The sequence below is a fragment of the Arabidopsis thaliana genome, chromosome 5, assembly GCF_000001735.4.
Source record: "Arabidopsis thaliana chromosome 5, partial sequence".
In the NCBI taxonomy this organism is placed as follows: Eukaryota; Viridiplantae; Streptophyta; class Magnoliopsida; order Brassicales; family Brassicaceae; genus Arabidopsis; species Arabidopsis thaliana.
The window spans coordinates 18,273,877-18,301,290 of record NC_003076.8 but is presented as its reverse complement, the minus strand read 5'-3'; the positions used below and the strand labels follow the sequence as shown (position 1 = coordinate 18,301,290).

Genomic DNA, 27,414 nt, shown 5'->3' with positions numbered 1-27,414 from the left:
TCGTTCGTTTTAGGTATTTTATTTTCCTTATGACTTTTACAACCACGTCGCTCATTCAAGTGCGACAGCCACGGATTAATGAATTAAATCTAATGAAAATATCAAGTTGCCATTTGATTAATTTGTAAAAGAAAAAAAAAAACTAATGTTGTCTTACTAGACGATTCAACTTGCAATGACCTCGGAACAACCCAATTAGGACTGTTCGCCGGCTTCTCGCCATGGCGACTTTATCCTCTTCTTCTTCGGTAGAACTGCCACCGCAACATACAGTTTTCATCCTTTATAACGGATCACGCATGGGATTCATCTACCATCTCATCATGGCCTTGGAAAAAAAGAACATTAACGTCTTTGTGGGCTTCAATGGATGCATATGCGAACCAGTAGAAAGACTATCGAACAGAATAGAGTCGATAATCGTTCTGGTTATCTTCACCAGCAGGTACACAGAATCAAAATGGTGCTTGATGAAGCTGGTAGACATCAATAAATGTGCGGAGAAAGACCATCTGGTGGCTATTCCGATCTTCTACAAGTTGGATCCCTCCACCGTCAGAGGCCTGAGCGGACAGTTCGGTGATGCATTCAGGGATCTGAGAGAAAGTACTGGATTAATGGAAAAGTGGAAGGAAGCTTTGAAGTCGATTTCCGACAGACCGGGTATCAGGGTGGATAAGAGCAGGTAACTTATTTTGCCCAAGTGGTTGAGATAGTAAACCAAATTAAGCTCGATGGGATTTCAGGAAGGTTTTGATCTTATTGGTTATTTTCCTAACTGGTGTTGCAGCCCCAAGGCCAAGAGAATCGAAATAGTTGTGAAGAAGGTGTTGAGCAGAATTCCATCGGAGGGAAGCCATAACGCTTCTGTAGATCCATTAGAAAATAGTGACACTCGACTAACTTCCTCGGGCGAAGAAAATAGGACTTTTGGAATCAAAGAAAGACTGAAAGAATTTAAAGACAAGTTGGATCTCAATAAAATGAGAAGTCAGCTAGGAATGGTAATAGGTTGTCTTTTGGTTCTCTTTTTTGTTCTGAAACAAAGTGCTTATACGAGCACACGTTTAATGTAAGTATTATTTTCTGCAAAATTCATTTGCTCCTAAAATTTATTGCTGGAATAGAGAACTTTATGTTTTCTCTCACTTTCTTACTAGAGGTGAGGGCGGTGCCATCGGTGCCATCAGTGCCATCGATAGAATTGCGGACAATGTACCAAAAATACGGGAGTACGTTCCTGAAGAGGGAACAGAGAAACCAAGAGACACATATACTGAATTTCATACTGGTAAATATGGAACAAAGCCCGAGAGATCTTCTTCTGACGTTAAAACAAATGCCGATCTCCTTGATAGGTACTTATGGAGACACTTTGGTTTTTTCTAAACCTTTTATCCTTTTTAAAACTTAACCAGACAGTATGTTGTATCTTTTGGTGTAAAGAACTTTCACTGACACGCGAATGGACGGTAAAGTCAAGCCACCGAAATTTCAAGTTTTCATCAATTTCCGCGGAGATCAGTTGCGCAACAATTTCGTCGGCTATCTCGTTGATGCACTTCGAAGAAGTGAGATCAACGTTTTCATAGATAATCAGGAGCAAAGAGGTGAAGACCTCAACACTCTTTTCAAGAGGATCGAAGATTCTGGTATTGCCATAGTTGTGTTTTCGAGTAGGTACACAGAATCAAAATGGTGCTTGGAAGAGCTTGTGAAGATTAAAGAACGTGTGCACCAAGGCCTTCTCAAGGTGTGATCAATAAACATGATGTTATTACTTACTATTAAAGGGTGCATATTATACATCTATTGATCACATATTACTAACTTTGGGAATATGGTTACTCTCTATCACTAGGTGCTTCCCATCTTCTATAAGGTGACTCCAACCAATGTGAAAAGACCTAAGGGAGAGTTTGGTGACCATTTCAGAGATAAAGAGTACATGTACGAGTCTGATGAGCCTATGATAAAGCGATGGAAAGAGGCGATCGTGTTTATCTCCCATAGGTTTGCCCTGACTTTGGATGAAAAAAGGTACTAATGTCTATCTATACTTTTAATATTATGTTTTGTTGAGAGGCGAAAGAAATCTCTAATCTATAAACAAAAGTTTGACATGTTTCAACATATATGCATTTACTTAAGTAGTTCCTCGGAAATGTTAGACACATCGTTACATATGTATGTGCACGCTCGTGTGTGGAATTTGAAAGAACTCATCTCGACCTTTTTAACAAAGTGTAGCAGCGCATTGGAGATTGATTTTGTTGAAACTATCGTCAAGGAGGTCTTGAAAATTCTACAAGCCATATGCAAAGTGGAAAGTAGCCAATCCTCTTTTTGTGCGGAGAAAGCCTGAAGCTCAATTTTGATGGTAAAGAATCACACATGAAGATCACCAAAAGGTAATTCAATACGTAAATTTTATTTACCTTTTTTTAACAGCACAAATTTTATTTTACTTAAACCGAGTAATTTCTTATCAGTAAATTATGGACTTAAGGATTCTGGTTATGTCTCTTTGTAAAAAAAAATCTTTATAAGTAAAAACTTGAGAGATCATTGTTTCTTTGTCATTTTACCAAAAGTCTGATCATTGATTCTTTAAATGATATTGGGGTTAGCTTCATTTTGAAATACCACAGTTATATCCAATAGTATATTACCATCTTCTTTAAGCTGCTCATCTTCTCATCTTCTTCTTAGCATTTGTTTTTTTTTCTGGGCTGTAAAAAGTATTTTTTGTTGCTTAATAAATTCAAAACTAAAACAAAAATTAAGTAAACAAAATAACATCTGATCTGAGTTTCTAGCACTAACATTTCCCTCCCCCCTCCCTAGAACGGAAGCTTAAGAAGATTCTTTAACATAGTATTCGAACACCATTGATTCAAATGTAGTTTCTCTTAAGCAGCCTTCTTGATTCATTCCTTTTATCTTCTTTATAGCCTCCGTACGTTTGATACTCGTGCAACCAGATAGATTCAGAAATTGAAGATTCTTTAGCCGATCCGTGTGTGGGATGCTCTTCAAGCTTGTACAACCTTGAAGATCTATTTTCTCAAGATTACACGCTTTCGCGAGTTCGTCAACTTCAAGTAGTTTCTGAGAGTGGCTAAGATTTATCATCTTTAATTTGGCTAGGCTCTGCAAAACAAAACAAAGCACATAAATAGCTTAACTAAAAAAAAAAACAATTTGCGGTTCTCTCGGAATGTAACCTTTACCTTAGTTCCAACACAGAGACTTTGAAGCTGACTATAAGGCATATTGAGTTCAACAAGGTGCCGAGTGTCAAAATCTTGAGGCAACGATTGCAACGGATACTTCTCCCAGTGGAGTAGCCTGAGCTCATAAGGCAAAGAGCGAAGTTCCTTAGTAAGACGAAGTTCTTGAGCAGTTTCGGAGTGTGTACTATAGATCTTCAACAGTCTAAGATTATACATATTCTCAAACGCCATAGGATTAACATCAAAGGTTAATTTTGTTGTGTCAAGAAAAATCCCTTCAATAACTTCATTCCCCTGAAAAACCGAATAAATCGACCTTAAACAATTTAAATAAACATTGTTATAGATAACAGAATGTATCACCTACCTTAGATTTATCATTTTCTAGTAATAATCTGATTCTTGATGGTTCCCAGTGTCTGCGACGCCTCGAAGTCTGGTTGATGAATTCACGGGCAGCATCTTGAATAAAACCTTGCATCTCCACTCTTTTTTCCTTTGAGATCGTCAGTAGAGACCGCTCAGCAAGACGGTCAATCCCAACGTGTGGAAAGAACCCACACCCTTCAAGTATTCGCATTACATCGTCACACGGTTCACCATTAAAGAAACACGCAATGTCCAAGAATATACTTCTCTCATTGTCGTTAAGTGCATCATAGCTGCTTCTGAATAAACTGAGTATTTCTTGGGGGGGACATTGCCTCATCTTCTCAAACTCCTCCTCCATTTCTTCCGGCTTCTTTTTCTTCTCCAGCTCTCTCCCATAGAAGCATAGAGCCTTAGGATTTCCACCAGCATATCTAGCAACCTTCTTTGATACGTCCATTAATTTAGCATCACTTGGCCCTTCTTTATGGAACGCGGTCCGGGCGAATAACCGTACAGCTTCTTCCTCGTTCAGACTCGGAACTTCGAATACATCCTCGACCTGGCACTGATGAAGAACTTGTTTATCTCTGGATGTTAGGATTATTACACTTCCAGGGCTAACCCCTTCAATTCCTCCAAGGAAAGACTCGAAATCCATCAGGTTGCGCACATCATCAAGAACAAAAAGAACTTTCTTCTCGCGTAACTCTTTGAATGAGAGGATTGGTCCCCTAATGGATCCACCTTTCGGAACCTTCTTCAAATGCTCTTCCCGCAGTTTGTACGGACGTCCCTTATGATATTCTTTGTGGAAGTCTTCCACAAAGAACGAAGCATCAAAGTCTTTAGACATCTGCTTAAAGGCTGCTTCTGCAATGGTGGTCTTGCCTATGCCAGGCATACCCCATAACCCTAGGTAATAGAATTTAAGAGATTGCTTGCAAAGCAATTTTTCTATCTCCAGCAGCCTCGAGTAGATTCCGATCTTACCTGTTGCATCCAGCACTTCACGTACATCAGCAACAATCTTTTCTACAAATTCGGAGTCTCTGCACAAATTTTCCAAAACAAAGGTCAACTTTTTCACAATAAAAAAAATATTTTCTTCTCTAGAAGGTACTTAAAAGATTCTACCAAAGGATGGCTATAAAAGGTTAAAAGATTCTGTTTTCTAGGGATGTTAAATTAGTTTCAATATTTTTCTTAAAAAGTTAAATTTACAGTGAAAATAGGGATGCACTAATGTACACAGATTTTTTGATGAATAAATTTTACCTTCATAAAAAAAAAAGGTCACCATAACATATAAAACTCTATAAATACAGCTAGTCACAAAAATACAATTAAAAAAAAAGTAAGCCGTTATACCTAACGCTTTTAGCTCAATTAGTCAAATTAAAAAATTTGTTCACTTTATCATCTATTAGTAGCTCTGTTTCATATTATAAGATATCTTAGCCATTTTATTTGTTTCACAATATAACATGTTTTCTAACAAAATTTGTAAGTTTCTACGCAAAAACAAAATCCATACTAGTTTGTTACTATTTATATTTCAGTAATTTTTTCATTAACTAGTTCTCTTTAACTAAACATTAAATTGTATGTAACGTAAAAAGTTATAAAAAAAATGGCTAACTAGTCTCCTCCCCACTGGCATTACTTTAACGATTCCAAACTTAATGAAAAGTGTATATTGATCAGATTTGGACTTACTCTTGTTGAAGATTTAATTCATGACCTGGTAAGCTGGCCGTTTGAATCAGACAGTCTCTCCATTTGGCTACCTGGTCGTACGAGTAGTTATTCTGATGTTGGGTAAAGGCTACACCGAATCTCTCCGTCTGTTGCTTCACCATTGATTCAGTGACGCCACCATAGTAAACCGGAACAATCACAAGCCCATCATCTTTTCGCTCCAGAAACTCCACGAGTGTATCTAAGCACTGTTTCGACAACGCGTAATCCTCTGAGAAGACCACCACAAAGACTTTACACCCTTCATTGGTTTTCCGCGGCGTCACCACGTCAGTGCAGTCTCCACCAAGGCAAACGGAAACACTCCTGCGGCGGAAAGCGGCCGAGAGATGACTCACAAAAGAATTGCGCGTTTCGATTCCACTGAAGTCGATAAATACTTCATCCGCCTTTGAAGTCGCCATTGATTTTCTTACTTTTTTCTTGTATTTTCTGTGCTTGTGATATAAGTATACAAACATGTGGGTCCCATAAATGTAAATATTCATATTATTTCTGCTTTTCAATTTTAATTTTATATTAATGTAAACATTTTTTATTTTGAATTTCGTGTTTTTCTTCTTTCCGTGACTTATAGTTTTTGCTACTCCTTTTTCCACTAGCATTGTTATATGACTAAAATTAGATAGATCAAACCAAATCGGAAAGTAAAAAAAAACGTTTTGAAATGAAGATTTCTACGGAAACATGTTTTCTCAATGCTTTATTTAGAATTACGATGGAAGTGTAAGAAATAAATAATTTAATAACATAAAAATAGATGTGCTTTTTTTATAATTTGAAATAATAATATAAATCTTTCACTGTTTTTTTTGTTACGATTGTTAACTTAGATGAAATTGGTGAAAATCAAAATGATAATTATTTCTAACTAATTATACTTATCTTTAAGTTGGTTAATTAATATTTATATATTGAAATACACCTTATATAAACTACAAGGCTCCGCATACAATGGAAGCTGATGTTGGTTAAGGAGAGTGATCGGCTGGTTCCCGGCCTCCACTTAGCTTTCAAAAGTTTTTGTTTCTAATTTTCTTCTTTCTTTCATTATTTCATTCTTTTATTCTCTTGTTTATGAAGACTTTTTGTTGGACAACAAATTTGAAAACCAAAAAATATTTATGAACTGCAAACCTACCAGTAATAAATCCTTCAGGGACCATTAAACTTTGGTCAATAAACAAGGATTTGATATCAGATTAGCAAGTGGAAGTCTTCCTCATATCCAAAATTCAACCGTAAAAGATTGTCACACACTCTTATATTAGTTTAGAAATCTTCCAATTTTTTATATCGGCTAATTTTAATTGTGTACACCCTTCTCATTCTCATGCTCAGGGTCAGGGCTATATATCAAAACATAGCGTTTATGGGACTGAACATCTATGGGTGACCCAAAAAGCAAAGTTTGACTAAAGAAAGATATTGATTTAGCAAAGTATCAGATTCACCACAAACTCATTGTTTCGCTTAATGCACTTATTTTGTAGAACGTTGCTTACTATCTAGTATCTAGTATACAACTACTTTATATCCATTTTAATACAACAATAAAAGAACCAATCATTTATTGTAAGGTTAATTAGATAGAAAAAAAATATTTATTTAGTGAAAATGTAAGATTATCACTAATCAAAATATTTGGTTAATTATCAACTCAAATAATAAATATGAAATATTTAGTAATAATCTTTAAAAAATCTGAATTTTAAATTGAGAATAATCATTCATTATAGTCAAAATTTAAAATTTGACAACTCAAATTTTTTAAAAAATTTAAAGAATAGCTTGCTACACCTAATCAGATGTCCATGAACTGATTTGTTTGTCTTGCTGAGTTGTCATAGCTTTTTGATCACGTGATAAACTAACTAACATTCGATTATACAAAACTACAACCAAAAGGTGAAATTACGTTTCATTGAACTCTGCTAAAACTGGAGCTTTAGTTGTTTTCCAAATCGGCGTGGGTTTAGTTTACGCCTAGTTTATAAAAATCGTTTAATACTTGTCCATTACTGATAAAACGTATGCATATTCGATGGTCGTCAGTGGCGGACCCAGAAATAATTCTTACCCGGCTCAATATTTTTTTAAAAATTAAATCATATAATTAATTTTATATTAATTTAATACAAACACTATAAATAAATTCATAACCAATTAAAAAAGTAATATAAAAATGTTACGATTTTTGAAAAAATTAAGTAAATATATAAAACAAAAGATATGTATTTAAGTTAAATCAGAAAAAAAAATACTAAAAGGGTCAACAATGAGATTTGAACCTGGGTTGAGGTGTCTACCCTTAAAATTACCAACTGAACTGCTGGAACTTTTAGGCAATCTACATACGAAAATATATATATCATTATTTAAGGGGGGTCAAGTGAACCCCCTTCCCCTTGAATGGGTCCGCCCCTGATGGTCGTAGGTAAAAAGTACACATGGGGAGGTTGGAATTCATCACTGACTCATTAGTCTTGATTTTTTGTTTTAATGCTTGATCAAGTGATTACCTAACTTACGTTTTATTGGACTGTCAAGAAACTGTTAAAAAATGGAGCTTTAGGTGTTTAACTTACAGTTAACTAAACGTATTAGTAATTGTCCGTTATTGAACGTATTACGAACATATTCGATGGTCGTAGGTAAAAACTACACATGCATGCACAACTTGGAGTTCATCGTCAGTACTCATTTGTCTTGATTTCTTATCATTCTTGTTTGATCACGTGACTACGTAAGTAGGTAACTCGCACAAAACGAAGTTTTATTAGGCTCTGTAAAATAAAATATTAATGATCTTATATATATATATATATATATATATATAATATTTAACTTTTGTGTACTAATTAATATAGTTAGTTCATAGGTAATTCTTTTTTTTACAATAAATAGATACTGTTCTATTTATTCTGTTATACTAGAAAATTATTAGCATTTCATTTTATGTGCTCTACATAGAATTTACTACTAATAGTTGATTATTGCGCTACGTCAGTTTTCAGATTTTTTTTGTTTGCTTTATTTAGTGTTATGTTTTGATAAATGTAAATTTAAATTATTTAATCATCCATTTATATAATCAGCAAATATTCACAGAGGATTGCCAAATAATTTCTACAGGCAAATTTGCCAGTTACTCGTTGGAAGTTCAAATTTTCAAAATAATCATGTGGTAATCTAACTAACATTCGACTATACAAAACTACAAACTAAAGGTACAAATTACATTTTCTTGGGTTCCATAAAGAGAATGTTAAACTCGCGCGCTTTTATTTTTTTTCCTCATTTCCTGGTTTTTGTTGATCAACTGAGAATTTTATAAGTGACTCTTGGTTGGATCTCAGAAATCATAGAAAAAAGGTAGAGATCGTGGAATTGAGGAAACTGCCTTATTTATTAAAAGTTTTATGTAGAGGTTGTCCATTACATATAAAACGTATATGTAACAATCACCTATGTAGAAGTCGATCGTTAGATCATTGTAGTTTTAATAGTATGTTAAGTTTCATGGGTTTTCCAACTCAAAACTAATATGTGGATTATTGTCTGTTGTATATTGTTTAAGTCGCTTCCATTTTTCCAACGTGAGATCTTTCTTTACAGTCATCCCATGAGTTTTATGTTCTCGAAACAAAAAAAAAAACTACAACTCGGCTAGAACCTACTCAAACAATTGTATTACAGTTTCAAATGAATCTCGCTCCAATTTTCAAAGATACCTCTCTCCCTCTTTAATACGACAAAGACAACAAGGTGTAATCTATAGTGGGATCTCAAATTTGCCAGTTACTTGTTGGAAGTTCGAAATTTATAATAATCACGTGGTAATCTAACTACTATTCGATTATACAAAATTACAAACTAAAGGTAAATTTACGTTTCATTGGGTTCAGTAAAGAGAATGTTAATATGGCGCTTTAGGTCTTTTTCCATGTACGGTTTTACTTTAAACGCGTTGTTATATAAATAATCGTCCAATAATTGTCCGTTACTGATAAAACGTATACATATTCGGTAGTCGTCGGTAAAAACTACACATGGATCGGTTGGATCATCGCTGACTCATTAGACTTTATTTCTTGTATTAATGTTTGATCACGTGATTACCTAACTTACGTTTCTTGGACTTTAGTTGTTGTTCGTCCCATATCTTTTGCTCGAGAAGGAGGAAAATTGCAAAACGAAAGAGCAAAGCTACGAAGGCAAAAAGCTTTAGAAGCCTTTCAAAGGAGGCCCTTTGACTGAGCCGTCAACGGCAAAATCCAGAAAACTCTCGATCACATACTCCTCCCTAGGCATTGTTACAAAAATTATCTCTTTGTAATTGTCCATTACAGATAAAAGGTATACATATTTGATGGATGGTCGTAGGTAAAAACTACACATGGACAGTATCTAAGCTCTTGTCTTCTTGATTGCTTGGGGTTCATCGTCAACTTATTTGTCTTGATTTATTGTCATTCTTATTTTATGTTTGATCATGTGACCATCTAAACTCGCCCCAATTCAAGAAGGCAAAATGACGTTTTATTGGGCTCGTATATATTATGCTCAACATATATCTATTAAATTTCGGATACTAATTATTTAAATACATTTATATATATGTAATTCTACATAGGTGATTCTTTCTTAAAGTCGATTGCATTTGTTTCATGTTTACCTTTGTATAACTAGGAAGTGCCCTTTTGGATTTGATTAGTGAACTCCTTCGAGCAGTTAGACCACAAAATATTTAAAAGGTGGTGCAAACTCCCTAGACAACTTAAGATGTTTTATTCACTTTATGTGATGTTTAAATTATGCGACAAGCCGGCATGAACACATGATGATCATATGATGTAACCGTATGGCGCACTAAAAATTTCATGACCAACCCTGATAAGCCCGCATGATGATGTAGCTAGAACCATGGAAGCTCCTATGAATTATGAGACATTATCGAGGCTGATCCACTACAAGGTTTGGGGGGGCTCTTAAGTCTTAAGGCACTGGGATTTGACTGATCAACTGATCTTAGGTTGAACTTTCTCATCGGGAGTGTTGTTAAGTGACTAGAGAGATCGTAATAAGTCCAGAAGGCAGAAGTATCTTTCATAGTGAGTCCATTAAGAGTAAGAAAGCGCATAACAAATTAATTCATCTTATGCATAGATAAGACAACTCCCAAGTAAAAACTACAAGAAACATCTATATGCCAAGTGCCAACATACTCACAGGTATGCGCTCGAGTGGAGATATCTTTATGCCAATCTACTAACCTATATGCATGAGTGACGTGTTGAAGTTAGTCGACGTAGATCTGAATATCCAATGACGTGTTGTTTTAAAAAATATAACTTTTTTATCGGAGGAATGCAATCCAAGCATATATAATCACGTGTTCCCATATTTATAAGACATTGGTGGTGCAATATCAATTGTCACTACAGTTCATAAATCATAATAATTTTAGGATTGATTTTCCTCACCAATCTAAAAGAAAGTTAGCTTTTGCCACTTTGCAAAAAGAAGTAAAAAGAAAACGTTTGTGTCCTTCATTTTGTACAAAAGAAAGGAAAAACAACTCCAACGTTGATGGCGACTTCCTCCTCAAACGTAGTGGTTCACCAGCAGCAGCCGCCGCCGCAACATAAAGTGTTCATAAATTTCCGAGGAGCTGAGCTGCGACACAAGTTCATCAGTCATCTACTGAAAGCCTTGGAGAGGGAAAGAATCAACGTGTTCATAGACACTCGAGAAACAATGGGCACAGGTCTGGAAAACCTATTCCAGAGAATACAAGAGTCGAAGATTGCGATTGTGGTCATTTCAAGCAGGTACACTGAGTCACAATGGTGCTTAAATGAGCTGGTAAAGATCAAAGAGTGTGTGGAGGCAGGGACCTTGGTGGTATTTCCAGTGTTCTACAAGGTGGACGTTAAAATCGTGAGGTTCCTAACAGGATCGTTTGGTGAAAAATTAGAAACATTAGTGTTGCGTCATAGTGAAAGATATGAGCCATGGAAGCAGGCTCTAGAGTTTGTGACCTCGAAGACAGGCAAGAGGGTGGAGGAAAATAGGTATTTATCTCTCTTTATGAAAACTTTACGTTCATAGTATAATACAATCATTCTTTGCCATTAAAACCAAAAAAACTTGACTTTTTATTTTGTCATTTTTCTTTGTAAAGTCTGTGAGTAATAATTTTAATCCGATGATCTCATATGAACATGTAGTACTCCATTAATATCCGAACGGATAAATTTGAAACGCAAGTATTTGTTTTTAGATATGCACTTCTACCATGTGATTTAATTAATTTTATTTTAATTAGAAATACATAACGAGTTTCTAATTTCACGTCTTGTTTTCACATAATTACATATGCACTTCGTTTAGAGTGTGGATATTATTAACATTTGGAAATTAACAATTTAATTAAACTTTTGATATAATTATACGTTTTCTAAAATTTGTAAACGTAATCTTAAAACTATTTACGATTTGCATAGATAAAATAATTATAAAAATATTCATTTTCCTTTATTTATGTTTCGATTTATTTGTTTAACATAATTCTAAACGTCGCATAATACAATTAAATTTCGAAGAACATAATGTCAAGTTTATAACAGTTATTCTAATTTTCGTAGAACATAGTGTTAAGTGTAGAAAACACATTCCACTTTTGGGAGAGTGTAGAGTAAACCATAGAATACTTGCATGTCTGATATTCTAATATTGGTGGTATACACAAAATATAAAATGAGAATCTAACTCGTGTCGTAACGCCGGGTTAATGATATATATATTTTGTTTAAAATGTGTAGTTATCAAAATAGAAAAATATATACAAAGAGTTTAAATATGAAAACCTAACAAAACTGGAAAATAAGGCAGCTGTTAAAACAGAGCATGGCACGAGTTAGGGAACAAAGTATATATGATCTAGTCCGTGGTAGTTCTGCAAGTATGGTCCGACCATGAGCAATCTTTAATTTGGAGAAAAACTAAATAGTTGGACGAGAGGATCAAATTTAACGAAATACAAACTTTTAAATTTATATGCTTGTTAAGTTAAATTTCCTTCTCATTTGGATTTAAATCCATTTTGATTTTATTTATAACATGATTGAACCACTATCTAAACATTTTAGTTGACATGAACGTTAAATAAACTTTTTGTTTCATATGTAATTGAGTAATAAATGTCTACTTAAAAAAAATTTTGAATCAAAATATATGCAAAAAAGTGGATTTTCAGTAATCTATATATTATATGATGATTCAAAGAAATTATAAAAACAAATCAAACAAAAATTATATGAGAACCATTATTTTAAATCTTTACAAAATCCTTTAAATGTCTTTATTATTACTTGTGGAATATCATATGGACATTTTGAATTTTATAATAATTGTGAAATTCTTTTAGTTGTGTTTGGTTGTATGTGTTTGGTTTTATTACTTTATTAGTTTAATGTTCCAAAAATACCACTTAAGTTTTCGTTTTTCAAATATACCACAAAACTAAAATTAAAACTTTTAACCTTCAAAACTAAAACTTAAACCCTAAAATAATCAACCCAAACCTAAAAAGTTAAAATTTTGGACCTTTAAAAATTAATTTATGTGTTTGTGATATTTTTGGAAAACCAAAACTTTTGGTATTATTTTAATAGTTTGTTTGGTAAAAATATCTTGAAAGTGTTATATTTTGAGGAATATAGATACACAAAAGTTGTCATGGTCCTAAATTTTATGAGAAATTCTGCAAAATACAACACTTTCAAGTTTTGTTTCCAAATATACAAATAGAAGGTTTTGATTTTCATAAAATAACACAAACACAAAAATTAGTTTTCAAGGGTTCATAATTTAAAATTTTAAGTTACGTTTGGGTTAACTTTTTCTTAACATTATGGTATTGGGAATATGGTTTAGTGTTTATGTTAATAATTTAGTTTCGAAGGTTAAAAATTTAATTTTAGTTTTGTGGTATTTTTGGAAAACAAAAACTCAAGTTTGATATTTTTGAGAATTGCCCAAATTTTATTGACCATCCAGGTTAGGTGATATGTAAAAGAGTTAGAGTATCACATGTCCACATATATTACTAACTCATTGAAAATGCATTGTGTAAATTATGGTTAATAACATTGGTACGTAAAATTTTCTGCATAATTCAAGCTAGTTATTACATGTATTATTAGTTTTCTGTATAATTCAAGCTAGTTATTACATGTATTATTAGTTTTCTGTATAATTCAAGCTAGTTATTACATCTATTAAGCATTATTACATGTATTCTTTCTTTTGTTTCGTTATTAAATAAATCTAAGAAAAATTGACTGACTATTATTATTTGTCTCTCTCTCTCTCTTATTTGGAAGCGACGAGGGTGCGGAGGTTGAACAAATCGTGGAGCATGTAAAGGAAATCCTAAGAACAATTTCAGGGGAGATTCCACGAGGAAGAGAAAGTGAATCGCCGAGAGGAGAAGGAGAAGGAGAAGCAGAGCCTAAGACTACTCCTTCAGATGATTCTCTACTCCATGGGATTGAAACAAGGGTAGAGCAACTAAAAGAGAAGCTAGAGTTGAAATCTGAAAATGTCACTCGCTTTATCGGCGTTGTTGGGATGCCTGGAATAGGTAAAACGACTCTTGCCAAGAGACTATTCAGTGAATGTGGAAAACATTTCCTGCATAAGATGTTTCTAGATGACGTGAGCCAGAAGCCAGAGCCTTTTTTAGACGAGACGCTGCACACGGACCTATTGCTCGGGTTATGGAAGAGCAAAAACAATGGGAGAGATGGAAATAGAGCCAAGTTATCGATTGACTACATAAAGACTCAACTACAAGGAAAAAAAGTTTTTGTTGTTCTTGACAATGTGGGTGACAAGAGTCAGATAGATAAGATTCTTGGTGGGTGTGACTGGATAAAAGCAGGAAGCAGAATTGTGATCACAACGAGCAGCAAATCGGTGATTCAAGGACTCAACAGCACTTATCTCGTCCCGGGGCTGAGTAGCTGTGATGCCCTAAACCATTTCAACTATCACGCGTTTTCTGCTAGTGACGGTTTCTACCAGCCAAGTTTCACGGATCTTGCAAAACAGTTTGTGGATTACTCTATGGGACATCCATCAGTTCTCAAGCTGCTTGCTCGTGAGCTTCGTAGTAAAGACGAGAGTTACTGGAAAGAAAAGCTTAGTGCTCTTGCTAATAGCCCAAGCAACACGATTCAAGATGTTTTGAGAATACCTTATGACGAGCTTAAGGAGCAGCACAAGATCGTGTTCCTCGACATTGCCTATTTCTTCAGGTTTGAGAATGAGAGTTACGTGAGGAGATTGCTTGGTTCTTCGGCTCACGCAGATGCGAGTGAAATAACTGATCTAGCCGATAAGTTTTTGATCGACATTAGTGGCGATCGTGTCGAGATGAATGATCTGTTGTATACTTTCGCGATAGGTCTGAATTCGCAAGCATCCTCTGAAAATACAACAAGTGAGCGTAGGCTCTCAAAGCACTCTGAGATTGTTGATGTTCTCATGAACAAAGCGGTTAGTAAGTTTAAGCTCTATATTATTACCAACACAAATCTGTTAAGAGTATAGCACACTCCACTAAGTCGCAACCAAACTCTTATCTTTTTTTGCCACTTCACTTATTACTATTTTACATTTTCCCAGGAAGCAACCAAGGTCAGAGGAGTTTACCTTGACATGTTCGAGGTAAAGGAAATGGGCTTAGACAGTGACACGTTCAACAAAATGGATGATCTCAGATACTTGAAGTTCTACAATTCTCATTGTCATAGAGAATGTGAAGCTGAAGACAGCAAACTAAACTTCCCCGAGGGACTCGAGTTCCTGCCGCAAGAGCTTCGATATCTTAACTGGCTTAAATATCCGGAGAAGAACCTTCCTATAAATTTTGACCCAAAGAATCTTATCGACCTCAAGCTGCCTTATAGTCAGATTGAGCAGATTTGGGAGGAGGAGAAGGTATATATAATTTTTATGCATACCAAAGATTAATGCTATAACATCATAACAAGAATGTTGCATTTTGATCACAGGATACATCCAACTTACAGTGGCTGGATCTGAATCATTCAAGTAAGCTGCACTCATTATCGGGTTTATCGCGGGCTCAAAAGCTTCAAAGTATAAACCTTGAAGGCTGCACGGGACTGAAGACGCTTCCTCAAGTGCTGCAGAACATGGAAAGTCTCATGTTCCTGAATCTGAGAGGATGTACGAGCCTCGAGTCTCTTCCAGATATAACATTGGTTGGTCTAAGAACTTTAATCCTCAGCAACTGCTCAAGGTTTAAGGAATTCAAGCTGATTGCAAAGAATCTTGAAGAATTGTACTTAGATGGCACTGCCATTAAGGAACTTCCTTCAACAATCGGAGACCTCCAAAAGCTTATCTCGCTGAAACTGAAAGACTGCAAGAATCTGTTGAGTCTCCCTGACTCTATAGGAAACCTAAAAGCTATTCAAGAAATAATACTCTCTGGTTGTTCAAGCCTTGAGAGTTTCCCAGAAGTTAACCAAAACTTGAAACACTTAAAGACTTTACTACTAGACGGAACAGCCATAAAGAAGATTCCTGACATTTTGCATCACCTATCTCCTGATCAAGGCCTGACATCTTCCCAATCAAACTGCCATTTGTGTGAATGGCCGCGTGGAATCTACGGATTATCGTCAGTGCGACGTTTATCTCTGAGCAGTAATGAGTTCAGAATCTTGCCGAGGAGTATTGGTTATCTCTACCATCTAAACTGGCTTGACTTGAAGCACTGCAAGAATCTTGTCTCTGTTCCAATGCTTCCACCAAATCTTCAATGGTTAGACGCACACGGCTGCATTTCATTGGAAACGATTTCCATCCTTTCAGATCCTCTTCTGGCGGAAACAGAGCATTTGCACTCCACATTTATCTTCACTAACTGTACCAAACTTTATAAAGTTGAGGAGAATAGCATCGAATCCTACCCTCGGAAGAAAATCCAGTTGATGTCAAACGCACTAGCTCGCTATGAAAAGGTATTCCCCTTCATTCACAACATCTTTCCTTGCATTTTCTCTTGTTGACACCAACCTTTTTCAGGGATTAGCTCTCGATGTTCTGATCGGAATCTGCTTTCCCGGATGGCAAGTGCCCGGGTGGTTCAATCATCGAACGGTTGGATTAGAGTTGAAGCAAAACCTGCCGCGACATTGGAACGCAGGCGGGCTTGCCGGTATAGCTCTTTGTGCTGTGGTCTCATTCAAGGACTACATATCAAAGAATAACAGGCTCTTAGTTACATGTAGCGGTGAGTTCAAAAAAGAAGACAAGACTTTGTTCCAGTTTAGTTGCATTCTTGGTGGTTGGACTGAACATGGAAGCTATGAAGCCCGCGAGATCAAGTCTGATCATGTCTTTATCGGCTACACCAGCTGGTTGAATTTCATGAAAAGTGACGACAGTATAGGATGTGTTGCAACCGAGGCTTCACTAAGATTCCAAGTTACGGACGGGACAAGAGAGGTTACAAACTGCACTGTCGTCAAGTGCGGCTTTAGTCTCATCTATTCACACACTAATGTTGATCATAGCTTGTGTACAGACAATTATTCTGATGTAACTACAACTACCAGTGGGGGTACAAGCTCCGGTTCAATAACGGACGTTGGAGAAAGTTGTTACCAAAATGGAAGTGAAGAAATCATAGAGGAAGCAATGCTTTTCGCAGCTTCAAGAGAAGTTGAAGAAGAAGAAGACACAGAGAGCTTAGTGACATTAAGCTCACTAATGGGAGAAAGTCCAAAGAGAAGTGAGAAGAAGGTACTGATGAGTGTCCGTAATGGTTCCACTAGAGAGGTAGCGATAGAGAGGGACGTTAACAACGCACATTGCCTTTCGTTTTTAAATGTGTTTAGATTTTGGCGGGATTGACAAGAGAAAAGGAGAGATCAAATCATGAAACAAGCACTTGCATATGTACAGAAAGCAAGAGAGAGAGGACTGTACCGGAATTGCTTCCCGGTTAATGTCCGATCGAAATTCAATTCAACGGCAAGCATTGTTGGTGTATCATCCACGGATCCGTCAAATCATAGTTTTGGGGATAATTTTGATTGGGTCTCCTGCACACAACTATCTTATTCCTTACGTCATTATCTTTTAAGTTGGCAAATATTTTTCTTAAGTTAATTAGTTAATGTTTTACGACCTTTTCAACCTAAAAAATGAAACACGAACTACGAACTGACTAGCCCTAATTCTCCCAATTTGATTGAAAGACTCTCCCTGAAACAGAGCACTTTAGGCTAGGTTTCCTACTTTGTTTCTAGCAATCGATTGCTTCGTGGGTAGGTTTTCAAAATCAAAACCTAATATTCACTTTCTTTGGGAATCTCGCGAGTTAATTTACAAGATCACATGTCTCAATGTATCGTAGGGTTTCTGTGTTTTTTTTTTTTTTTTTTCTTTTTCCTGTTGGGAAGGGTTTCTTGTTTTTTTTGCTAAGCTTATTATTTTTCTTTCTAATTTAATTTAGGATCCTTTAATTTATAAAGATAAAAAAAAATTAAATTGTTTGTTATGGAGTGTTTATCTAAATTAGTTTATAATGGTATAGATAAATATGAAAAAATAAAGATACTTATAAATTTAAAGAAGAAAAAAAAGAAAAACTTTAATATAATATTAGATATCCACATATTATTCAGATTTTACTAGGTTTTTTCGAGTTTACCCACTAAACCCGAAACCTATCGGATTTTTTGTGGGCATATTAAATTCGGGTTCGAGTCGGATTAGTTATATTTTGTCAAAAATGTATAATTGTTTGCAAAATGTAACCAAATTTAATTAATTGAAACCATTTTTATTAAAATTGAACAACTTGTAGGTTTTTTCCGACCATTCCAAATCTTACACCTACCCGAACCGAATAATCATAAAACCCCAATGGATAATAGTCTCTTCTTCTACCAGAAATATCCAAATCCAAAAAAAATCAAATCTGATCAAAGTTTCTAAAGCATAAGCCTAGACACAACTTCAATGAATTTCATAAATTTTAAGAAATTATATTTACATTGATATAATCTAATTCTTTTTTTTAAAGCATAAGCCTAGACACAACTTCAATGAATTTCATAAATTTTAAGAAATTATATTTACATTGATATAATCTAATTCTTTTTTTTAAACTACTAAAATATACATATTTATTAGTTTGAAAAATGAAAAATTGAAAAATGAGTGTGGGGCACGTGCCTCACCTCTCCTCTACCTACATCTGCCCCATGTTATAACTCTAATCTCAATATTCTCTCTAAATATTTTTAAATAACGTAATTTTTTTTGTTGTTTACTAAATAACTACTACAGTATACTATGTGATTTAAACTATAAATATTGCTAACTTGTCATAAATGTTTTACACAAACATATATATACTTAATTCTCATTCATCTTCGATACTATTGAATATTTTATTATAATCTTTATCTATACATCTCACCATTTTATATGTTTAGTTGACATCCAAATTTTGGAGTTATTTTAACAAAACAAAAGAAAAAAACAAAACTTTTGACAAAATACACAAAAAAAACATATTTGAAGAAATTTTTATATTTTTTCAAAAGCTTTAGTAGATAATTAAAATTTAATTTGTGATATATGTATATATTGTGATTTACGTATATCGCGGTCATTTTGAGTTAACAACTTTAAAAAATTTACTTTAAATAATAAAAATTATAAAGTCGCATTTTTATAACCTAGGCCTATATAAAATATAATAAGCTTTTAATATTTATTTTATCTCTTGATTTCTAATTCCTAATAACTGTTTCCTATTTTCTTTTTCTTTTTCTTTTTTTTTCCGTCGATTTTCTTTTTGTTCTTATCACATTTCAAAAAACAAATGTTAAAGATATCAATAAAGACGATTAGTGATTAGCTTATGAATTTATTTATATTCTTTTAATGTGAAAAAAGGGAAAGAAGTGAATCTGGTCTCAGCTTTTAATATCACAACTCTTTAGAATACTTCCTATCCCCTTTTTCTTCTTCTTCCCTCTTTCGTTTTCTCGCGACTCTCTAGGGTTAGGGTTTGTTGATTTTCACGCGTTATTCTTCATCTTCTTCTGCAATTCGCAACTAGAGAAGCTAATTCCATTGAAGTTAAGGTAAAGTATCCATCTTTTTGTTTCCCTCCCTCGTTCAATTACTGTCTTAAATTCTCGTTGATTTCCTTTATCCTCTCGATTTGGGTATTCTTTTTTGTCCACCGTCAAGTGAATCTCTCAACGAATTTTTCCATCTTCCGGTTAATTTCTATAGAAACCCTTTGGATCTGTTTTTTTCCTGCTCAATTACTAATTTTCTAGGTATCGTTTCGTGTTTTGAGAAAATTTTGGGATTTTGATCGAATGTATCTAATTGGTGATGAATTTTTAGCCTAATCAAGTTGTTACCACAAGTTCGATTCCATGATTTGCAATTCGTAAAGGTTCATCCTTTGCATGATTCATGTTCATAGCTTGTAGAAGATTTATCCCCTTTGACTCTCGTTTTAGACTATGTGGTTATGTTTCCTTGAAGCCATGTCACTAGTCTCTTCCCCGTTGTGCCCTTCCGTGTAGCTAATTTCTTATTCAAAGCCAAAGTTCGAATGCGGGTATAAAAAACATAGCTATCTACTTTTTCTGATGATCTCTTATCCTATCTAGTGTCGAGTATCAGACTTATTACCATTGTAAAGAGATGCCCCATTTTGGTCCGCTGCTTTTGCTAGGTTGCACAGATTGTTATAAAGTGAAGCAAATTTTGGTTCTTTGCTGTCATTTTGCTACTCTGCTTTACGACACTAATCATGAATCAGTATCTCCCCCTTTGTGCCCTTCTGTGTACTGTTAGAAACCTCAGTTGATTCCTGTTCTTAGAGTTTTCTAAATGCTTATAAGATTATCTGTTATTCAAAGATACGGTTTTAATGCAATTACAAAGATCATAGCTTCGTTTGTTGGGGAATCGATCTGGTTTTTCTTATGTTCTCTTTAATTGTCCTTTCTAGTGTTGAGTTTCAGGCTTATTATTATTTGTAAAGTGATGCACATTTTGGTTCTCTGCTTTTGTTAGGTGGGGATAATTTTTGGTTTTAGAAGATACTAATGGCTGGAGTACTAGCTGGGGAATGTTCTTACAGTGAGAGTGGAGTTTCATCACACTCAAGGAATTCCCATGAAAAGCAAGAAGAGGTTTCCCGCTGGTATTTTGGAAGAAAAGAAATAGAAGAGAATTCACCGTCAAGGTTGGATGGTATTGACTTAAAGAAGGAAACATACCTCCGCAAATCCTACTGTACATTTTTGCAGGACTTGGGCATGAGATTGAAAGTGTAAGTTCTCTATCACCTCATCTTAGATTTCTTTCTGTGCATTGTTCCTTTAACTGCTTCAAGTTGGCTTGGTTTCTTGACATTATAGTTCGTCCAATCCGTCCCATCATCATTGTGGACAGATAATAGTTACCCCTTTACATATAGGTTTCGTTTAATTGGAATTTGATGTGCTGCTGATGGTTTTAGGCATACGTTTGTACTGATGTTAGTTCTAGCACCTTTAAACGGAAAGTTGTAGAAGTTGTGTTTATTTTATCTCAATTTTTCTTTCTTTGGCATGAATACAAGGAAGAGACAGTTATTAGTGGTGAAGACATAACTGCCACACTGTCTTAATTTTGCTTTTGTAGTCATGGTTTCTGCATTGTTCAGAGATTTCAATTTTTGGCTCTCTTGGAAAGTCGCTGATATAGTTTTCCAATCAGTCCCCAGGTTACAATAGCTACAGCGATAATCTTCTGTCATCGATTCTTCTTTCGCCAATCACATGCAAAGAATGACAGAAGGGTGAGTTTATTGTTTTGCACCTGAACAAGTTGAATGCTTAAAAAAAAATGACTCTATTCTGTGTTGTTTGAACCACTATGCTGTAGTCTGGCTAGTATTTAAGGTATTGAAATGTATTGGTTTTATATATAGTGGATCCATCTCCTTGCCATTTTTCATGGTATTTATAGAGAGCTCATTATTGTAGTTTCATTTATAGTTTCGCTACCACTTTGATTTAGATTTTTCTTTTTTACTTATTCTATGCAGAATTAGTGAATTGTGATTGTTGTTATTTCTTCTAGAGCGGAAAAAAATACTCGGATCTTTACTGAGCTCTCTCTTCATGTTGTTTCTGCAGACCATTGCAACTGTATGCATGTTCCTTGCTGGAAAGGTTGAGGAAACTCCACGGCCCTTGAAAGATGTTATTTTTGTCTCCTATGAGATTATAAACAAGAAGGATCCTGGTGCTTCCCAGAAAATCAAGCAAAAGGTATTCCATCTTACTACTGAATCTTCCTAATTTCTCACCTCTGTTTTACTAGTTATAGATGAACGTATCATTTTTTCCCCATATCTTTTGTTTTATTTGACATTGAGGTTTTAGTATTAGCTACAGACTTTGCTTCGTTGTTTTGTAGAACCATGGTCCTTTGGTCCTGATTTATTGTCTGTTGGTCAGCATATCAAAATGTATTTGACCTATATCACTTTTTCAGGAAGTATATGAGCAACAAAAAGAGCTTATATTAAACGGAGAAAAAATTGTTCTTTCCACTCTAGGCTTTGACCTCAATGTTTATCATCCTTATAAACCCCTGGTAGAAGCAATAAAGAAATTTAAGGTTGCACAGAATGCACTTGCCCAAGTTGCATGGAATTTTGTTAATGATGGGTACGTTCAAGAACTATTTCCTTCTAAAGCTTCCAATAATTCTATGTGCCTTGTATTTTCGTCTTCATACAATGAAAAGTGGCTTGCAGTCTACGGACATCTCTCTGCCTGCAATTTAAGCCTCATCATATTGCGGCTGGTGCAATATTTCTTGCGGCCAAGTTCCTTAAAGTGAAGTTACCATCAGATGGAGAGAAGGTTTGGTGGCAAGAATTTGATGTCACACCCAGACAACTGGAGGGTATGTACAATATGAATTGACTTGACAATTCTTGTTTCCTTGTTTGACTTCCATTCCCTTTTTCTTTATGATTTCAAGAGTAATCGTCTTTTGTATATCTCAGATGTTAGCAACCAAATGCTTGAGCTTTATGAGCAAAATCGTGTCCCTGCATCTCAAGGAAGTGAAGTCGAGAGTAGTGTAGGTGGAGGGTCAGCTCAGCGACCAGGCTCCAGAAATGCGGTTTCAACCGATGAGCATGTTGGTTCTAGGCAAACGTCATCAGTACGTTCAACCCATGAACAATCAAATTCTGATAATCATGGGGGTTCATCCAAAGGAGTATTGAATCAGAACAATGAGAATGGGGGTGGTGAGGCAGCTAATGTCAGTGTCGATAACAAAGAGGAGATAGAGAGAGAAACAAAAGAAAGCAGCCTACATCTTGAAAGCCATCCAGCCCATAAGGACAATGTGAGAGAAGCCCCCCATAACTCTAGACCTTTAGTTGAGGGACCTGGGAAAGACAACTCAGAAAGAGAGGGTGGAGAGCTACAAGATGATGGTGCTGTTCATAAATCTCGAAATGTTGATGTGGGTGATGCCCTAATCAGCCAATCGCCAAAAGATTTGAAATTGCTTCGAGATAAGGTGAAGGCTAAACGAGAGAAAGCTAAGAAGTTGCTAGGTGAAAGAACGAGGAAAAAGGATTTGATGGATGAGGATGATTTGATTGAAAGAGAACTGGAAGATGTGCAACTAGCTGTTGAGGATGAAAAGACGAAGGAAAGGAAAGTACAGAGCAGGCCAAAGGCGGAGAACTCTGATCTCATGGGTACAGAACATGGTGAGATTTTAGATGTTAAAGGAGAAGTCAAAAATACAGAGGAAGGTGAAATGGTAAACAACAATGTGTCCCCGATGATGCATAGCAGAAAGAGAAAAATGGGAAGCCCTCCTGAAAAGCAGTCAGAAGGAAAGAGACGCCACAATAGTGAGAATGGGGAAGAAAGCCATAAGACGAGCAGAGGTAGTAGCCATCATGGTGATAGAGAGCACAGAAGACACTCACAAGAGAATAACCATTCATAAGAGAGGTAATGATTATTAAAACTGCTACTCTTTGTATTCCATCTAAATGGTCTTTTTAAAAGACCTTTGGCACTTCGATGCCCAACCATGTGAACTTGACTTCTACATGGGTCGGTTCAGTCGTTGGAACCATGCTCTCTGTATTTTATGTTGATTATATATCTATTCGTGGCATTTTTGCACAATCCAACGACTTGAACTAGGACTCATCATCCTAAAAGGATGTTGAGAAGCTAATTAGGTGTTTCTTCCTGTAACCACTCCATGCTAGGGTTCTTTAATTATGCATAATTACCTGCTTTTTTCCATCTAATCTAAACCGGGCTAAGGTTTGATTCTGCTTGGCAACTTCATAGTCACATTTACTTCGTTTCCTTATATTGATGCGCATTGTGAAAAAGTTTCCTCTAGTACGGTAAAATTAGTGTCAGGTCATAGGAAGTAATGTATAGGTTGTGGTTAAGTCCACTTGATAACTTCTTTGTTACTGTACATTGTTGAATTGAGTTTACTTTTGATGCCAAAATATTGTTACGACCAATGTTTTCTTAAGTTATATATGATGTAAAAGAGAGAAACCTTTGTATTGTACGGTATCAAAATGAACTATATGTACTTTTAAGTCTGTCAGATTTTGTTTTCTTCGAAAAGTGATATTTTGTATGACCTATCGGAGAAGTGCCATCTGATTCGGAAGCATAAATACAAAGAAAGCATGTAGAAAGAAAGAACGAAAATAACTAAATATGTAACTCTTCTGTTATCTAGAAAAGAAAGGAAGAGATCTATAGAGTAGAACATTCTGTTCCTAGACTAAATATAAAATATAAAAAAATCAACTTCCACCAACCTAGAGTTTGGCAAAAGAAGCCTGAACCTACGTAAAGAAATTATTTAGTTTTGTTTTGTTAATAGCGTGTCGCACATATCCAAACTTTAGCTTTTAAAAGGGACAAGCTATCTCGTTTCACTTAGATAACTGACGCCATTTGTAAACGTCAGAATCATGACGTCACTTTTCTTAATCTTAGCATTGGTTTTAATTGACATTAAAACTCTTATACTTTCAACTTACATGCTCCCAAATAGCTATATCCGATCCGACTAGACAAGATCCGACCCAATAGCACCTTATAAAGATGTTCTATGCAAATCAACAAATCTCAAAATATTTTCCACATAAAAAGTTTTATAATATCTCTCTATTTCATAATCTTTTTCATGGCTTACAACTACAATATGCATACTTCATCAAGAGTAGCTATCATAGGTGCGGGTGTTAGCGGTTTAGCTGCCGCTAAGCACTTAGCACGTCACCATCCACAAGTCTTTGAAGCCTCTGATTCGATTGGAGGTGTTTGGAGAAAATGTACGTATGAAACAACTAAGCTCCAGTCGGTTCGAGTAAGCTATGAGCTCTCCGATTTCCTTTGGCCGAACAGAGGCGAAAGCAGCTTCCCAACTTATGTCGATGTATTGGATTATTTGGAGGCTTATGCAAAGCATTTTAACCTTGTAAAGTTTATAAAATTCAACTCCAAAGTCGTTGAACTTAGGTTCATCGGTGATGGTAAGACTTTGCAGATGGGAGACCTCGGTGCTTACGGCAACTTGTTGCCTGGAAAACCTGTCTGGGAAGTTGCCGTTAATACCGGGGATGGAGACATCCAGGTTTGTTACATTTGATATCATCTAATCACTTATTGTATTTTTGTTTGCAAATCCATATTGTTGGGATATGTTACATATCATATGTATATGAACCATCGTTTTTTTTTTTTTTTTTTTCTTTTTTTGCGGCGTATAAATATTTTTATTAAACTTATTTCAACTTTTGAAAACATTTTGCATGCATAATGGATTCAAGTTTACTTAGATTTGTTTATTATATTGTAAAACGTTTCTTTTTAATAATATGCATTTGTGTGTGTGCATGCAGTGGCATGCATTTGAGTACGTGGTAGTATGTGCAGGAAAATATGGCGATGTACCAAGAACCCCCACGTTTCCGGTGAAGAAAGGACCGGAGATATTCAAAGGGAAAGTGTTGCATTCCATGGATTACTCCAAGTTGCAGAAAGAAAAAGCTTCTCAACTCCTCCATGGCAAGAAAGTGGCCGTGATTGGTTTCAAGAAATCAGCCATTGATTTGGCGTTAGAGTCTGCATTAGCTAATCAAGGTATAATATATATATATATATTTTTTTTTTACAGGTAAGTCTTTGATTAGTCAATCATGTAATATGATTAAAATCTCAAAAATATTTTGAACTAAATAATATATTTAAAATTTTCAGGAAAAGAAGGGAAAACATGCACAATGGTGGTGAGAACACCACATTGGGTGATCCCACATTATTGGGTTTGGGGTCTACCATTCTTCTTGTTCTACTCAACTAGAGCTTCTCAATTCATTCATGAGAGGCCTAACCAAAGCTAGTTTAGAACTCTCTTTACTATAATCTTCTCTCTTCTGGTTCGTCCTCTTCAAACACTCAATTTCGTCTCCTATATATAATTTGCATGCAATCATGCAAACTTTCTAATTGTTTTCAAACAATGTATTTGACAAACATAGCGTGCCACAGTTTCCAAATTCATCGAATCATATGTTTTGTGGAAGCTTCCGTTAGAGAAATATGGTCTTAAACCGGACCATGCATTCGAGGAGGACTATGCTTCTTGTCAAATGGCGCTCGTGCCAGAGAAATTCTTTGAAGAAGCGGATAAGGGAATGATCCGTTTCAAAAGGACAACAAATTGGTGGTTTTATGATGAAGGGATTGAGTTTGAGGATGGCACTACCCTAGAAGCTGATGTTGTGATACTTGCGACAGGATATGATGGCATGAAGAAGCTCAAAGCCATTGTCCCTGAACCTTTTCGATCATGGCTTGAGTTTCCTTGGGGTATCATGCCTTTATACAGGTACGTACACTTTTTTAATACACTTTTTTTTTTATATAGTAAACTTGTTCTAGACTATTCCGAAATGTTGTGCTAATTTGATACTGTAACAAAATATACATGTCTTTTGTTCTTGTAAAAGGCTTATATATTTAAGAAAACATGTGTTACAATTCAAAAAATTCTAAAGTTTCATTTTATGTAAAAATTGCATACACCTAAAGATATGGTTAAAACGATAATAATATATAGTTTTACAATATTTTTCTAGGCCGAAAAAAAATTATATGGCTCATACGATTGTGGCCTTACGGGTTTATAAGACTATATATTTACATAGAATTTTCAAAAGAATTGTTAATAGATAACGATTATATAATAATCGTTGCTTATATAAAATTGGACCGTTGCTTATATAATAACGATGCTAATTTACTAAAATTTTCAGGGGAACAATCCATCCGTTGATACCAAACATGGGTTTCATCGGATATGTTCAAAGCAGCTCTAATTTGAAATCATCAGAATTACATTCAAGGTGGCTCAGTCAGCTCTTGGACGGTAAATTCACATTACCGAGCAAAGAAAAGATGTTGGATCAATTCCTTAAAGAAATGCACGTTATGAGAAGATCAAGCAGATTCTTCAAAAATCATTGCTTCTCCACTTTCAGCATTCAACATGCCGATGATTTGTCTAAAGACATGAATCTCAAGCCTTAGCGTAATTCAAAAAGATAATCTACTTCATTAAAATAACTAAATAAGTGATAGATATAGGATTGTCTTTTCATCCTCAGATTAATAATGCACAAGACCCTTTCTCATCCTAATTTGTTTTTATATGTTTAAGTTTATTGTATCGTTTGCTTTTAAATAAATGAAATAATTGTTTTCTCCTTTTTCCTCCTCTATGATGGTTATATGAGAAGTGCATTGGAGGTTGTTTCCAAAATCGTATTTCAATGCCATCAAGATGCTATGAAATACGCACAACACAGCGCATCATAATCATATTAAAATCT

The 27,414-nt window shown here is 35.1% G+C and overlaps 5 protein-coding genes across 14 annotated transcripts; 4 read left to right on the top strand and 1 right to left on the bottom strand.

The window, feature by feature from the left end:
- Window positions 1-124: 124 nt before the first annotated feature.
- Window positions 125-2,517, top strand: AT5G45220 (Disease resistance protein (TIR-NBS-LRR class) family; the record flags this gene model as incomplete). Of its 2 annotated transcripts, none has more annotated exons than NM_123890.2 (6): window positions 125-685; window positions 791-1,072; window positions 1,161-1,358; window positions 1,447-1,753; window positions 1,862-2,040; window positions 2,155-2,365. In NM_123890.2, the coding sequence occupies exons 1-6, from the start codon at window positions 222-224 to the stop codon at window positions 2,363-2,365; spliced, it is 1,641 nt and encodes a 546-aa protein (NP_199335.1). In that variant the 5' UTR covers window positions 125-221. The 2 variants fall into 2 exon arrangements, with proteins under 2 accessions (NP_199335.1, NP_001330107.1); NM_001344602.1 differs by having other exon boundaries at window positions 187-685; window positions 2,251-2,517.
- A 131-nt stretch (window positions 2,518-2,648) lies between these two features.
- Window positions 2,649-5,854, bottom strand: AT5G45210 (Disease resistance protein (TIR-NBS-LRR class) family; the record flags this gene model as incomplete). Of its 5 annotated transcripts, none has more annotated exons than NM_001344600.1 (4): window positions 2,649-3,153; window positions 3,234-3,530; window positions 3,604-4,657; window positions 5,325-5,854. In NM_001344600.1, 4 exons carry the CDS (start codon window positions 5,852-5,854, stop codon window positions 2,857-2,859), a joined length of 2,178 nt encoding a protein of 725 aa, NP_001332330.1. In that variant the 3' UTR covers window positions 2,649-2,856. The 5 variants fall into 5 exon arrangements, with proteins under 5 accessions (NP_001332330.1, NP_001332331.1, NP_001332328.1 ...); NM_123889.2 differs by having other exon boundaries at window positions 2,689-3,153; window positions 5,325-5,770; NM_001344601.1 differs by having other exon boundaries at window positions 2,718-3,153; window positions 5,325-5,852.
- A 4,958-nt stretch (window positions 5,855-10,812) lies between these two features.
- Window positions 10,813-17,628, top strand: AT5G45200 (Disease resistance protein (TIR-NBS-LRR class) family; the record flags this gene model as incomplete). Of its 3 annotated transcripts, NM_123888.2 has the most annotated exons (5): window positions 10,813-11,443; window positions 13,757-14,933; window positions 15,063-15,377; window positions 15,452-16,429; window positions 16,494-17,628. In NM_123888.2, 5 exons carry the CDS (start codon window positions 10,959-10,961, stop codon window positions 17,322-17,324), a joined length of 3,786 nt encoding a protein of 1,261 aa, NP_199333.1. In that variant the 3' UTR covers window positions 17,325-17,628. The 3 variants fall into 3 exon arrangements, with proteins under 3 accessions (NP_199333.1, NP_001332395.1, NP_001332396.1); NM_001344597.1 differs by lacking the exon at window positions 16,494-17,628 and having other exon boundaries at window positions 10,959-11,443; window positions 15,452-16,484; NM_001344596.1 differs by lacking the exon at window positions 10,813-11,443 and having other exon boundaries at window positions 13,728-14,933; window positions 16,494-17,562.
- A 1,753-nt stretch (window positions 17,629-19,381) lies between these two features.
- AT5G45190 (Cyclin family protein) lies at window positions 19,382-24,211 on the top strand. Of its 3 annotated transcripts, NM_001161291.1 has the most exons (9): window positions 19,417-19,573; window positions 20,526-20,782; window positions 20,848-20,871; window positions 20,974-20,991; window positions 21,220-21,294; window positions 21,635-21,769; window positions 21,996-22,171; window positions 22,261-22,412; window positions 22,516-23,671. In NM_001161291.1, exons 2-9 carry the CDS (start codon window positions 20,558-20,560, stop codon window positions 23,481-23,483), a joined length of 1,773 nt encoding a protein of 590 aa, NP_001154763.1. In that variant the 5' UTR covers window positions 19,417-19,573; window positions 20,526-20,557; the 3' UTR covers window positions 23,484-23,671. The 3 variants fall into 3 exon arrangements, with proteins under 3 accessions (NP_199332.2, NP_001329973.1, NP_001154763.1); NM_123887.4 differs by lacking the exons at window positions 20,848-20,871; window positions 20,974-20,991 and having other exon boundaries at window positions 19,382-19,573; window positions 20,526-20,784; window positions 21,213-21,294; window positions 22,516-24,211; NM_001344595.1 differs by lacking the exons at window positions 20,848-20,871; window positions 20,974-20,991; window positions 21,220-21,294 and having other exon boundaries at window positions 19,403-19,573; window positions 20,526-20,784; window positions 22,516-24,114.
- A 493-nt stretch (window positions 24,212-24,704) lies between these two features.
- Window positions 24,705-27,112, top strand: AT5G45180 (Flavin-binding monooxygenase family protein; the record flags this gene model as incomplete). The annotated part of the gene is made up of 5 exons (NM_123886.2): window positions 24,705-25,154; window positions 25,423-25,663; window positions 25,781-25,845; window positions 26,062-26,411; window positions 26,839-27,112. The coding sequence occupies 5 exons, from the start codon at window positions 24,705-24,707 to the stop codon at window positions 27,110-27,112; spliced, it is 1,380 nt and encodes a 459-aa protein (NP_199331.2).
- Window positions 27,113-27,414: the final 302 nt, after the last annotated feature.